At 41.0% G+C, this 14,207-nt stretch overlaps 1 protein-coding gene across 1 annotated transcript in view; it reads right to left on the reverse strand.

Annotated features, from left to right (window-relative positions):
* DDX10 (DEAD-box helicase 10) overlaps window positions 1-14,207 on the reverse strand; it is a 421,792-nt gene that overhangs the window by 42,021 nt on the left and 365,564 nt on the right. Inside the window, exon 17 of the mRNA XM_073613492.1 lies at window positions 3,663-3,793. Coding sequence (XP_073469593.1) covers window positions 3,663-3,793 — 131 coding nt within the window. The remainder of the gene's footprint in view (window positions 1-3,662; window positions 3,794-14,207) is intronic.

Below are 14,207 nucleotides of genomic sequence, written 5' to 3' on the forward strand. Positions count from 1 at the left end.
TAAAATTTTTTTTAGCTGGCCGGAATCCTGCTTTAAGTCTTTTGCAGACTCTAACAGTTTTTCGTCTAAGATTGCCCTGTATTTAGCTCCATCCATTTTCCCATCAACTCTGACCAGCTTCCCATCACGGTGGGGATGGTGCACATCACGTTGGGGATGGTGTGTTCAGGGTGATGTGCAGTGCTAGTTTTCCGCCACACATAGCGTTTTGCTTTTAGGTAAAATGTTACATTTTGGTCTCATCTGACCAGAGCACCTTCTTCCACATGTTTGCTGTGTTCTCCAAATGGCTTCTTGCAAACGGGACTTCTTATGGCTTTCCTTCAACAATGGCTTTCTTCTTGCTACTCTTCCATAAAGGCCAGATTTGTGGAGTGCAGACTAATAGCTGTCCTGTGGACAGATTCTCCAACCTAAGCTGTGGATCTTTGCAGCTCCTCCAGAGTTACCATGGGCCTCTAGGATGCTTCTCTGAATAATGCTCTCCTTGCCCAGCCTGTCAGTTTAAGTGGATAGCCATGTCTTGGTAGGTTTGCATTTGTGCCATACTCTTTCCATTTGCGAATGATGGATTGAACAGTGCTCCATGAGTTGTTCAAAGCTTGGGCTATTTTTTTATAACCTAACCCTGCTTTAAACTTCTCCAGAACCTTATCCCTGACCTGTCTAGTGTTTTCCTTGGCCTTCGTGATGCTATTTGTTCACTAAGGTTCTCTAACAAACCCCTGAGGGCTTCACAGAACAGCTGTATTTATACTGAGGTTAAATCACACACAGGTGGACTCTATTTACTAAATAGGCGACTTCTGAAGGCAATTGATTCCACTAGATTTTATTTAGTTGTATCAGAGTAAAGGGGGCTGAATACAAATGCACACCACACTTTTCACATATTTATTTGTAAAAAATGTAGAAAACCATTTCCCATTTCCCTTCTACTTCACAATTATGTGCCACTTTGTGTGGGTCTATCACATAAAATACAATTACATTTTTGATTGTAACATGACAAAATGCGGAAAATTTCAAGGGGTATGAATAATTTTTCCCACTGTATATATTTACAGTGCCTTGAAAAAGTATTATTTGATCCCCTGAAGATTTTGTACGTTTGCCCACTTATGAAGAAATGAAGGATCTATAATTATTATCATAGGTGTATTTTAAATGAGAGAGACAGAATATCAACCAAAAATCCAGAAAAAACACATGATACAAATGTTATAAATTGAGTTGCAGTTCAGTGAATAAAATAAGTATTTGATCCCGAAGCAAAACATGACTTAGTACTTGGAGGAGAAACCCTTGTTGGCAAACACAGAGGTAAGACGTTACTTGTAGTTGGTTACCAGGTTTGCACATATCTCAGGGGGGATTTTGGTCCACTTTTACAGATCTTCTGTAAATCCTTAAGGTTTCTTGGCTGTCTCTTGGCAACTCAAAGTTTCAGCTCTCTCCCTACATTTTCTATACGGTTTAGGTTTGGAGACTGGCTAGGCCACTCCATGATCTTAATGTGCTTCTTCTTGAGCCACTCCTTTGTTGCCTTGGCAGTATGTTTTGGTCATTGTCATGCTGAAAGACCCATCTTCAGTGTTCTGCCTGAGGGAAGAAGGTTCTCATCCAAGATTTTACATTACCTGGCCCTATCCATTGGCCTCTCAATGTGGCAAAGTCGGCCTGTACTTTTAGCAGAGCAACCGCCCCAAAGCATGTTTCCACCTCCATGCTTGACCGCAGGAATGGTGTTCTTAGGGTCATAGTCAGCATTTTTCTTCTTCAAAACATGACGAGTCCCCCTCCTCAAGAAGGCACGTGTACAGTCATGCCAATAAACATCTAAATGATTCAGAGACGGATTGGGAGTAAGTGCTGTGGTCAGATGAGTCCAAAATTAAGCTCTTATCTCGACTCGCCGTGTTTGGAGGAAGAAAAATGCTGACTATGACCCTAAGAACACCATCCCTACAGTCAAGCACATTGATGGAAACATGATGCTTTGGGGCTGTTTCTCTGCTAAAGATACAGGCTGACTTTGCCACATCGCGGGGCCAATAGATGGGGCCATGTATTGTAAAATTTTGGATGAGAACCTTTTCCCCTCAGCCAGCACACTGAAGATGAGTCGTGGATGGGTCTTCCAGCATGACAATGACCTAAAACATACCGCCAAGGCCACAAAGAAGTGGCTCAAGAAGAAGCACATTAAGGTCATGCATTGGCCTAGTCAGTCTCAAGACCTTAGTCCTATAGAAAATTGTGCATTGTTCACATGACTGGACATTGGGGATTAAAACAGTAACTGGTTTCAAATACAAACAACTTCTTTTGACAAAAACTATACTAACATAACATGTTAATGTTAGAGCAAGGATAGCATCAAAATTTCTGATTTGTGAGGTGGATCTTGTTGGATGAACATGTGAAATGCAGTGTGGCTCAGGCCATGTGGCAAGAAACGAGCAGGCAGGGCAAAAATTAACTTGATACAAATTTAAAAATGAAAGTATCACTCTTTTCTGTAGGGATGATAACAGTTGAAGACCATAGCTTCTCCCCCCTTTAAACCACTGAAAGCCTATGGTGAGAGCTAAGGAGTATCAGAATGCCCGTTGATGACAAAAAAACATAATATGGTCTAATAACCCCTGGTTCCAACAGTTCCACTAAATTGATATACTTGAAGTGGTGCCTTTGGAATTGACTAATATTTAGATAAGGGAGCATCTACCGATGGACATTATGTAGATATAGCCATAAAACAATGTGTTGCTCTAAATGGATATTTGTTGCTAAGGTAGATATCACTTAAGCATGCTTGGAGCGGTTTTATTTTATTAACGTACCACTTCTGTGGTTTATTTTTCTATTTATTGGTTATGTAGATATAGAATATACTGGTGTCCATGTGATTGACTTTCAAATATTACAAACTCACTGTTACGATATTTAGCAGCAATTGTCAAGAGTAAAGGTGATGCAACTACTGTTCACTGAGAGTAGGCGATACCAAGAAAAAATTGTAAAAAAACAAAACAAAAAAAAAAAACACCAAAGTTAAGTTTGATACATTATAAACAAAAGTTTTCAATGCATGGGCAGATTTGTAAGATGCAGTTTTTTTTTTAAGTGTTGTTTTTCTCCAAATAAAGCTAACGCAATTACACAGTTGAGTTGAAAACACACCTGCATGGAATAAAACAAAAATTTAAATCTAAACATATAATAACCAGAGGGAACAAAAAACCCAATCCAAGTCCGATTTGCTCTGACAGGAAAAAAAAATCCTCTTTGATCCCGAAAGACAACCGGATAACTTTCTGGATCAAGGCTGCTTATCCTGGAAGTATCAGTGGTTGTTTCTATTTTGTGAACTGAAAATTTGCTTTCTTGTCTTTTGTGAAGAAATCTACTATTTAGTGAAGACCAGCTCCTATAGAAGACTATTTCGGATTTTTCACAAATCTTACAAAAAAAAAAAAATCACTATATATTATAAAAAATATTTCCCTCCTTTCTAAGAAAAATAAGAAACGAATACTCATACAATATTAATCACATTATCAATGTGGTTCCAGGAAGGAAGTACTGCAATGCAATCTTCCATGTTCTGAAATAGCATGTTGCGCTACTAAATAAAATAAAACATGCCAAAGACGTACCTGCTACTTTCTTCCGTGGGTTGCTCATCTTCTTCTACATCGCGGTACTTGTCAGGGTCAGGAAGTGCACTCAGATCTACTTCATTGTCGCTGTCATGGTCAAGATAAGCAACTGTTTCATCCTCCTCTTCCTGAAACACATAATGCCACTTATTACTACAGCTCTGCTTGGTGTATAGATGTATAATCTATCTATTCTATGCTCGGTTAAAGAGGGCCTTGCACTGCCATCCTTTTGCACACTGACTGCATTAAAAAGAAAGTACTGTATATTTTCACTATGCACATTTTAAATTGTGATTTCGGCATTTATCTTAAAATAATTTTTTATAGGACTTTTATATTTTTTCTATTACATTAAGTGCAAAGGTTAGTATAGCAGCCAATAAAAGGAAGCTCTCCATTATATATCACTCTTTCTATATAACTGCTGAGACACCAGCCACACAAGGAGTGTTTTTTGTTTTTCAGTAAGTCGACTGACTCAGACATAAGCATTGTGAAAAGGAGAGGTAATGCATAAGCATGGTGTATCACTGCAAGGTGCGAAGCAGACCCTGCATATGTTATGAGAAAATCACATACACATATATAATTGATATTGTAAAGAGCTGCGTAAACAGTTATATAAACCCTGTATAATAATAATAATAATTACAAATTATACATAGAGACAAGGTATTTACCCCAGGCACATTCAAACATATATAGTGGGCATGCCCAAAGTTAAATCATTTCTAGGACCAAGTGTACCAGGCCATTTGCACAGTCCTAGTGCACACCCTTCAAAAGAACCCATACACAGCTTTATCAGGCTAGAAGAGTTGATTTAAATTACTTACCCATAACAAAACTGCGGCAAAATGGACTATCCCCAAAACCCTGAAGACCCCATCTATACACTTTTCAGAACTGAAACACAGTCTCTTAAACTTTCCCTTTTGCCACATCTACAGGTATACAGTACACAATCAAATATACGTCACTAGTGTAATGTAATCCTGTTGTGCGACTGATATCTCAGACACAAACTTTTAAAGTTTTACTCTTTCTTTCCTTTCTCCTTCTGTTCTTTACTCTTTTCCTCCATGCTATTTTCCCATTCCTACCTATCCAAGCCCATTCCTGTAGACCTCTGGTGCCCAACCTGAGGCCCTTTGGTACTTGCTGTGCAGCCCCCCTTAGGCCCCACCAGGCAGCAATTAGTATTTTCCTTGCCTAGGAAAAAAACAAAATATTTAACCTGGTTTTTGCTAGCTAAATGATTTGGTTTATTTTCTCATCTTGCTTTTTCTCTGATGTCCTATTTTATTCTGTGTTATGTATTTTTTTTTTCTTCCAGCATTTTATAATGGATCTCACTGAGAAGACGATCAAAGATGAAGCCAGTACATTTTTTAATGAGACTGTAGGGAGCACTGACTTTAATATCATTGATCTCTAGCAGTTGATTTTAACATGTTTCCAGTTTTGACAGTCTCCTACAGAATTCCCCTAGCCTCCAACCACTTCTCAATGAATGCAAAGTGTTCTCTGATTGACCATGACATCACCTCCCCTCTCTCTCCACCTCATCCAATTAGTGAACGCCTTGCATTCACTGAGAAAAATGCAAGGCATTCTGTGAATGGCAACAAAGACGAGTGAGCAACCCCCTTTGTGCACTATGCAGTAGGGCAGCCCATCAGCATGGGACCTAGAAGCTAGCACCAATCACTGTACTAGCAGTGCCTACTAGGGTTTCACCAATACCATTTTTTTTATTGGTGAGTAGAAGTATCGATACTTGTGCTCAAGTTACTATGACAAGCCTGGGTTCACACAGGAGCGGTGGGTGAAACTGCATGCGATTCTGGCAGGAATAGCATCACATTCCTGTTCAAATTACATGCGAATCATTGCAGTGCAATTTGACCCCATTCATTTTGTATGTACTCAAATCGCACCACAAAGGTATTGGTTTGAGGTATACATGTACTGGTGCAAATGCTTAGTATTGGCACTGATACTGATATCGGTATCAGTGCCTACTACAGTGATTTCCAGATTTCACAAGCATTGTCTAGGCACGGTACATAAATATTTACATTGGTCCAAGCTGGACCAAAATAACTATGCAGCAAAAAAAAAGTATAACTAAATGCATATTCCTGTCTGTGCCCGCGTTGAGGAGATTCACCCTCTCTATTTCTTCTGTTTACCTTTATCATTGAAAGTAAAAGAAAATCACAAATTTTGGGTTGTCCCCAGAAAAGTAATAGAGGGGAAATCTTCCAATGGGGAAGCTAGTTTTCATGATCTAGGGGTCACCAAGGAATTCCCTCAATTTGATATAGATTTCCGCTCACTTCCTGTTTGGCTACGGGACAGGAAGCAAAGGGAAATCTCTGCAATGGGGCACAGATGGCGAAAAAAAAAATATGACAGGAATTATAACCTTCCCTTATTATTTACAAAATATAATAAAAAGTTTTGCCTATAGTTCTACTTTAAATACAAAAGTGTTCAAATGTGACTCGATATCAGCCTTTTGAAATCCCTGTAAAGCAGAGCTAAGCACAAGCTCAAAGAGCATCACAAGTAGCCAGTCATCTGTGCTGCAGTGCTCATTTTCTAACAAGTAACATACGGACATGAGTGGAGAGCAGAGTGACGAAGAAGTGCGCTCATCAGTCTGCTGCTTCTCCTTTCACTGTCCAGTCACAGGCTTCTAGAGGCACCCCACAGGTATGGTACTGTATATGCATAGTTACATTGGTCTCAGCTGATGTAATGATGTAGAAATATCCATACCACTATCCTTCACCCATCTCTGCAGTCAGCATCTCTCACATGAGGTTGCAGCAAGCTGCACAATGCATAAACAGTAGTTACAGTTAGGTTGAGTTGAATGTAGCTATTTTTTTCTGCATTTAACCAGATAACCCGTTAACAAGTAAAATTGGAAGAAAAAACAAACCGACCAGAAGGGCACACAGAGAAGAACCATGGAAAAAAAAGAGATCTAATTAAATATAACTAAAGGAATGAACAAATTTGTTGCAGGTAAAAATGTTCTAAAGGTTAATTATGCTCTCTTGGACAATATGCAAATAGTCTTCACAGTGTCTTTTTGATTCACCTCTTGCTGTGTAACAAGCGTTTGATCACCCGTCTAAATTTAGTGCTGTGTCATAACATAAAACATTTATTATCGGTATTTTACGGAATTCACAGAGCTTGTAAGAGAACCATCGAACCATAGTGCGTCCAGTGACCCTGAAACACACCATGTTATGTCAGGTTCTGCAGGCACTAGGTAAGGTTCATGTGACGGCAGAAATCGCTGGTCTGATCTAGTGACAGTACAGCCCCATTCAGCCTTACAACCTGCCCTTCCTGTACATTTGTATTCTTTTTACCAATTTGTATCTCTTAGTCATTCAGAAGAAAACAATACATCCATACTGAAAAAGGTTTAATAAACATGTAGGATCAGGTCCGAGAATAGCTGAGAGTGCGATTGTCAATATTCCGCCTGGCCCGCTTTGTGCATTATATATACTGTGTGTTTGGTAATGAAGAGTGTGTGTACACCAGGGTCAAATATAGAGGTCTTCACACATCCTTGACACACTGCTGTGACTCACTCAATGATTTAAAATCCTAAAGTAGGAGTCTTCTCTGTTACATAATTGAAGTATCAGCATGTCTAATAACATAACAGGTATATACTATGGATGCATTTATTTAAAAAAAAAAAAATCGAGGTATTCATCATTCTGCAAAACTGCATGTAAATTCTTCTGTGTGAATGACTTATGCGACCCCACCCCCAGCTCCAGGGGGCCCGTGGCTCTGCTCTTTGCTGTCATATTACATTTCCCCCACAAAATCCCGGAACTGGAGTTCAGCTTCAATCCACCTTGTGTATCCAAGGGCCCCAGCCAAGCTCTATAATCAAATAGTGAACTTCCAGCCGTTTTCCTTCCCCCAAGTCTACACCCCCTCCTATTATTAACTGGGGAGAAGGCATGTGTGCTCGCATTTCCCGAGTGTGGAGGACCAAGACCAGCCTGGAGAAGCATGGCAGTGGGCTGACAACAGCAGAGGGACAGTGACCTGCCTGTTTGTCATGAGGCAGGAGAGCACCACTCAGGACCGAGAGCAGCTTGAGAAGTATGGCAGTGTGCTGAGGTAGGAGGAGCGCGCCACCTGAGAGCTGGGACATCTGTAACCAAGCTGAGGTTAAAAACTGCTCTGCTGACTCACCTAACGAGGAGTCTCTGTACCTCTCCACCCTAGCATTATCATATTGGGTTGAGGAGGGGGCAAGGTCATGTCATTACTAGGATGGGGAGGGGGCGAAGTCATGTCATTACTATGATAGAGAGGGGGTGAGGTCATGTCATTACTAGGATGGAGGAGGGGAGTGGGCAAAGTCACATCATTACTAGGATGGAGGGGGGCAGGGGGCTAGGTCTAGTCATTACTAGGATAGAGGGGGCGAGGTCATGTCATTAATAGGATTGGGAGGAGGGGGCGAGGTCATGTCATTAATAGGATTGGGAGGAGGGGCCGAGGTTATGTCATTACTAGGATGGGGGCAAAGTCATGTCATTACTAGGATGATGGTGAGATCACGTCATTATTAGGATGGGGCGAGATCATGTCATTACAAAGAAGGAGGGGAGGGGGGGAGGTGGCAAGGTCACGTCATTACTAGGATGGAGGGGGACTAGGTCTAGTAATTACTAGGATAGAGGGGGCAAGGTCATGTCACTACTAGGATTGGGAGGAGGAGGGATCGAGGTTATGTCATTACTAGGATGGGGGGGTGAGCTCAGGTCATGTCATTACTTGGATGGGGGGGAGGGGCGACGTCATGTCATTACTAGGATGGGGGCAAAGTCATGTAATTACTAGGATGATGGTGAGATCATGTCATTATTAGGATGGGGGCGAGATCATGTCATTACAAGGAAGGAGGAGGGGGGGGCAAGGTCAGGTCATTATTAGGATGGAGGGGGGCAGGGGGCAAGGTCACATCATTAATAGAATGGAGGGGGTGAGGTCGGGTCATTAATAGGATGGGGGCAAGGTTGTGTCATTACAAGGATGGGGGCAAGGTCATGTTATCACAAGGATGAGGAAAAGTCATGTCATTACTAGGATGATGATGGGATCATGTCATTATTAGGCTGGGGGTGAGATCATGAAATTACTAGGATGTTTTCTACAAAATATTTTGAATTACCCTCTCAATATGTACATAAATCTCTGAAATAACTTTAGCCACTTGGAGTATTTTGGCGCATAGTGGAAGCAGTGGGTGGTAGTGGGGGGGGCCAGGTCAACTTTTGCATCAGGACCCACAAGCTTCAAGCTACGTCTCTGTTACTAAAAAGAGAACAGATTCCCCAATTGGGGTTTTTAGGCAGCAAAAAAGAGGGTAGAAGGCCAATATATAAAAAAAATGTATCTTTATTGTACAAAAGTAGCTTCAACACACTGGTTAAAAAGAATGAGCTCCAATAAGGGTGTATACCAATACATGACACTCAACACATACACTATATACATATGTTGATAACAGTATAGCATATGCATAGACGTATAACAAAATTGTGGACCTGACGCGTTTCGACCTATATATTCCAGGTCTTCTTCAAAGGTCAATCTGCTGAAATTATACCACAAAAATGCATGTGTCAAAGAATTAAATATGTATATTTGGTAACAGGTACATCACATATCAATACAGCATATTTACCCAATGATGAGTGTCCTAAACCAAGGAGCTTTCTGTTAGAGAGATCCCTTTAAAATCGAAAGATTGCCCGTTCACCTTCCCCCATGGGACCTCTGGGGGAAGGTGAACGGGCAATCTTTCGATTTTAAAGGGATCTCTCTAACAGAAAGCTCCTTGGTTTAGGACACTCATCATTGGGTAAATATGCTGTATTGATATGTGATGTACCTGTTACCAAATATACATATTTAATTCTTTGACACATGCATTTTTGTGGTATAATTTCAGCAGATTGACCTTTGAAGAAGACCTGGAATATATAGGTCGAAACGCGTCAGGTCCACAATTTTGTTATACGTCTATGCATATGCTATACTGTTATCAACATATGTATATAGTGTATGTGTTGAGTGTCATGTATTGGTATACACCCTTATTGGAGCTCATTCTTTTTAACCAGTGTGTTGAAGCTACTTTTGTACAATAAAGATACATTTTTTTATATATTGGCCTTCTACCCTCTTTTTTGCTGCCTAAAAACCCCAATTGGGGAATCTGTTCTCTTTTTTGTTTCAATCATTAGGGGTGAGCAGCACTCTCTTTCCTTCCCTGTGTCCCCTCTCTCCTCTACGTCTCTGTTACTAGGCTATTTTCTCTCCAGGTCAGATGTTCTTTATGTATAATAATAGCACAAATCAGAAAAACACTGCCTGCATTATGGCCACTAGACGGAGCGGACGTTCACAGTAAATGAGTATTTATTTCTTATGATCATCAGCTCTATTTGTGGCCATAATACGGTATTTTCTGGATTCACTCTATTCCGTATGGTTGAACAACATGTGAATAACAGGTGAACTGCCCTGCCCCCCCACCACCACTACCAGAACACACCAGTCAGCGCTTGTAACCATTGGCTGAGAGCACTGATAGGAAGCAGATTGGCTGCATGCTTTCCAGCAAGCTTGTTAGACAGAACCTGTCTGTGAGATCGGCTTCTGTCAAACTAGGACCCGTACACACAGACCAAATGTCGGCCAGTATCTACTGTACCAGCTGATTTTGCCCGATATTCGGCCCATGTGTATGGGGCTTTAGAATGGAGGACAGGGCTTTGTGCAGGCCACTGGAGTTCCTCCATATCAAACTGTGTTCATGGAGTCGGCATTGTGCACAGAGACACAGCCATTCTAGAACAGGTCCTCCCTAAACTTGCCAAAAGGCTGGAAGTACACAATTGTCTCAACACTGGAAACTTCTAAAAAAGAATTGGGAGGGGCACTCAAAATCTTTTGGCCTTATTTTTATTTTTACACACATGTACTGGGAAGTTAAAGAAGCACTCCAGACACCCCAGGGTAGGGCCCTCTCCTGACAGTATGTTCATTTTTAAGTACCTGTTCATTTAAAATAAACATGTTATGAGAAAAAATTGGGGGCTGCAATTACTGGCCTTCTTCTGGGGATGCTGGTTGCCTGACTGTTACGTGGACACACTGGACACCTTTATTATATAGAAACAAGAATACAAATCAGGAAGGTCAGAAGTCTTTATCTGCATTATGTTCTGAGTCAGTGATGGAACTAAAACATGGAAAGTTCTATCAGTTCCTTCTTTCTTACAAATGTCATACTGTTGTAAGAAACCATTCATAAGAATCATGAGGGCTGCCATTGCTTACCTGAAAATAAGCAATTCCGGCTTCACTTGCTACACAGTTAATTATATTTTCAGGAGGAGGACAGGCCTCTGAATTTCTTCCACAACAGGTTACCTTTAACCTTTTTTAAAGGGTTTCATGAAGCAAATTTTGCTACTTTGGAAGAATTACAGAGCTTCGATTCTATATATCATCTTTTCGCTGTACAAGTTTCAAGTTTTCCCACCTGCAAGGATGGCCGAATTTGGCAAACTTAGGAGATCTAGGCAACTGCAGACCTCCTCTATATGAGGTTGGCACACTTGTGCTGAGGCAATGCATCTTTCATATTGGCTGTTTTGGCATCCAAATGGATATCTTCTGCCCAATAAAGAAATGTCAGAAGCCCCAGAAGCTTCCTGAGGAACCACAGCCAGCTCTCCACTAGCACAGTACTTTGTGGATGGTCCTGCAGCCTTTTGGGATATATGACATGTTCAGGAGGCTCCTGGATGGGAAGGGGATGGGGCAGGGTGTGAGGGATGTCATACACACCTAAGCAAGGACAGAAGTGGTTGTCACTTCCTCAACCCCCCCCCCCCCAAAAAAAAGCGAACTCAGTTACAGGCTGGGGGGAGGGATCAAACAAGCAGGACTTCACTTTTTGAGTAAAGTTCACTTTAATTATATTTTTTTCATTCTCCTCCTAAGATGAGTGATGTTTCCCTTTGAAAAGAACATGCATCCAACATATGAACGTTAATATTAACATATTAAAATCTCATAATTATCCTCAGTAAGTGATTCATGCTAGCCTGCACGTTCCACTGATTGCCAATGGCAATCTGTCCATAGCACGATCTTATTGTCTCACCTAAGCTGACAATCTGGCTAATACCACCACTAATAAGGATGGGTATGACAGTAGTACATGGAAGCACTGAACTATGACAAATATTAATACAGCTGGGTTCTGAAAGAGCTGGTCTGTCGAGACAACTATAACAAAGTCAGACAGAACTGTCAGGTTTTACTGTGGTATAAGTTTTGTACTCTTCCTCTCGGATTGTGCTGATAAGTGATAGATGTGCCTTAAGGTGATTTTTTTTTTTTTTCTTCTTTTCGCAGCCAGATATGAATACAGAAGCAATGACAAGCCAGACCCTTCATATTCAGCCTGTCTTTCCCTAGCTAGGGTCACAGCTGTCAGCTCGTAGCTTAGAAAGTGATATCAATGCAAGCTCTGGTGTCTGAGCGCTTCACTGCGCTGATCTCCATACAGCTTGCCGAGAATCCCCAGGGAGACTAAACCTGCACTGGGATTTTCTGTTCCTATTCTGTTTCGTCTATAAACTATCCTGGCAAGTTTCCTTGGTTGTATTTTTTTAAATTGCAATGCCATCCACTTACAGATAAAAATAGGAAAATAATTGCTAGCAAGTGCAGTTTTCAAAATACAACAGAGTTCTCACAAATGTCTACCTAACATAGTTTCCAAAGACCCAGGATTTTCGAGGACAGTTCCTGGTTTCAAAGATTTGTACCTGGTGTTCACTACAAACTACCTGCACAACCACAGTAAATTAAAGTCGCTAAAATATTATCCGTGCTTTTAGGCAACTTTGATTATGAAAGAAATGCTTAAGACTAAAAGGAGTTGTAAAGCCTCGTGTTTTTCACCTTAATGCATCCTCTGCATTATGGTGAAAAAATTTCTGTCACTCAGCAGCCCCCCTGTTTCACTCACCTGAGCCCGTTTGTTCCCCCGTCGGACACACGCTCTACCTCTCTGGCCGGGGGTTCTCGGCTCTTGATTAGATAGATTAATAGCAGCGCAGCCGTTGGCTCCAGCTGCCGTCAATCAAATCCAATGAGTTGGGCACCGGGAGGTGAGGCCGAGTCCGGCATTCTGAGTCTATGGACGCAAATGCTGGACTCGGGAGCGCGCCCGCACGGTAACCCCCTGGGAGAGCGCCTTTCTTATGGGGGTTTCCAGATGTCAGGAGGAGCCGTGAGCGCTGCCAGGGGACCACAGAAGACGAGGTTCGGGTCGAACTGCACAGTGGAGGTATGATATGTTTGTTATTTAAAGAAAAAATTATATCAATTCACTAAAAGGTAACTCCACTTTTGTAAAAAAACAAAAAGCATTAAAAAAAACCCAACATAGTACATACGGTAGTATTGCTACACAAGCCATGTTGTAATTTATTGTTATTGAAAATTACCTTTCCTTTTCAATATGCAGCTGCTGTAATTTTATGTAAAATGCAATGCAAAATGGCAACCTAGAGGCGTTCTGGTGTACAGAGTGCCTCCAGAATTGACATTTCTTGCTTGTGTGATTGGCTCACTGAATTTCCCAGAAGTCTGCACTACAAGTCAGATTTTAGGCATCCTCTGCAAAATTTTCATTTTGGTGGGGTACTCCCTAAGGGTTACATACCTCTTAAGTGATGCAGAACCCTTCAGCTTTTCTCATTTAACTTCCATTTAGATTCAGTATGCAAGGGACAAGGTGAAATAAACAGCTATTTCTTCAGGGCAACAATTTCTTCTTATATTTCTTTCTATTTCTTCTTCTGCTACAAAAACCTTGCTAAAATCATTGCAACGTACACTGAACATCTCAAGGGGATTATTTTTCTCTCAACAAAAGTGGAGTTACTCTTTAAGCATATTCATCGAGTGTATTTTTATTTTTAAATAAATTAAACTAGTGAAAATACAGGGAACTTTCCTGGTATTGACCACTTGTAATTCCCATGTACAGCTGAGCTCAGACTGGAAAAAGCAGCAGAAGGAGCCAGTAAATTGTGCTGCAGTGCTTATAATAGGGGGAGACAAGGTGGAAAGGAGAGGAGCTCAATATGCTGCTTCTTTTTCACTGTCCAATCACAGCTGGGAGCAGTGACCAGACCAAGCCGTATTACTAAGGGCCCTTTTACAATGATCAGTTTTTCATGCGCTTTTGTGGTTTAAAACGGTGAAGAAAAATGCATGAAAAATGTATCCCTTTAAATCCTGTAGAACTCCTCACACAAGTGTGTTGCTGGTACTATGGGTTTTTTAAAATGTCCTGCATGCTAAACAATTGGTGCATATTTAAAAAGCGCACCAAGAAAGCACCTTCTATAAGTCAATAGGTGCGCATTAAAAGCAAACCAATGTATA

Source organism: Aquarana catesbeiana, linkage group LG02 (assembly GCF_042186555.1).
Source record: "Aquarana catesbeiana isolate 2022-GZ linkage group LG02, ASM4218655v1, whole genome shotgun sequence".
Taxonomy (NCBI): Eukaryota; Metazoa; Chordata; class Amphibia; order Anura; family Ranidae; genus Aquarana; species Aquarana catesbeiana.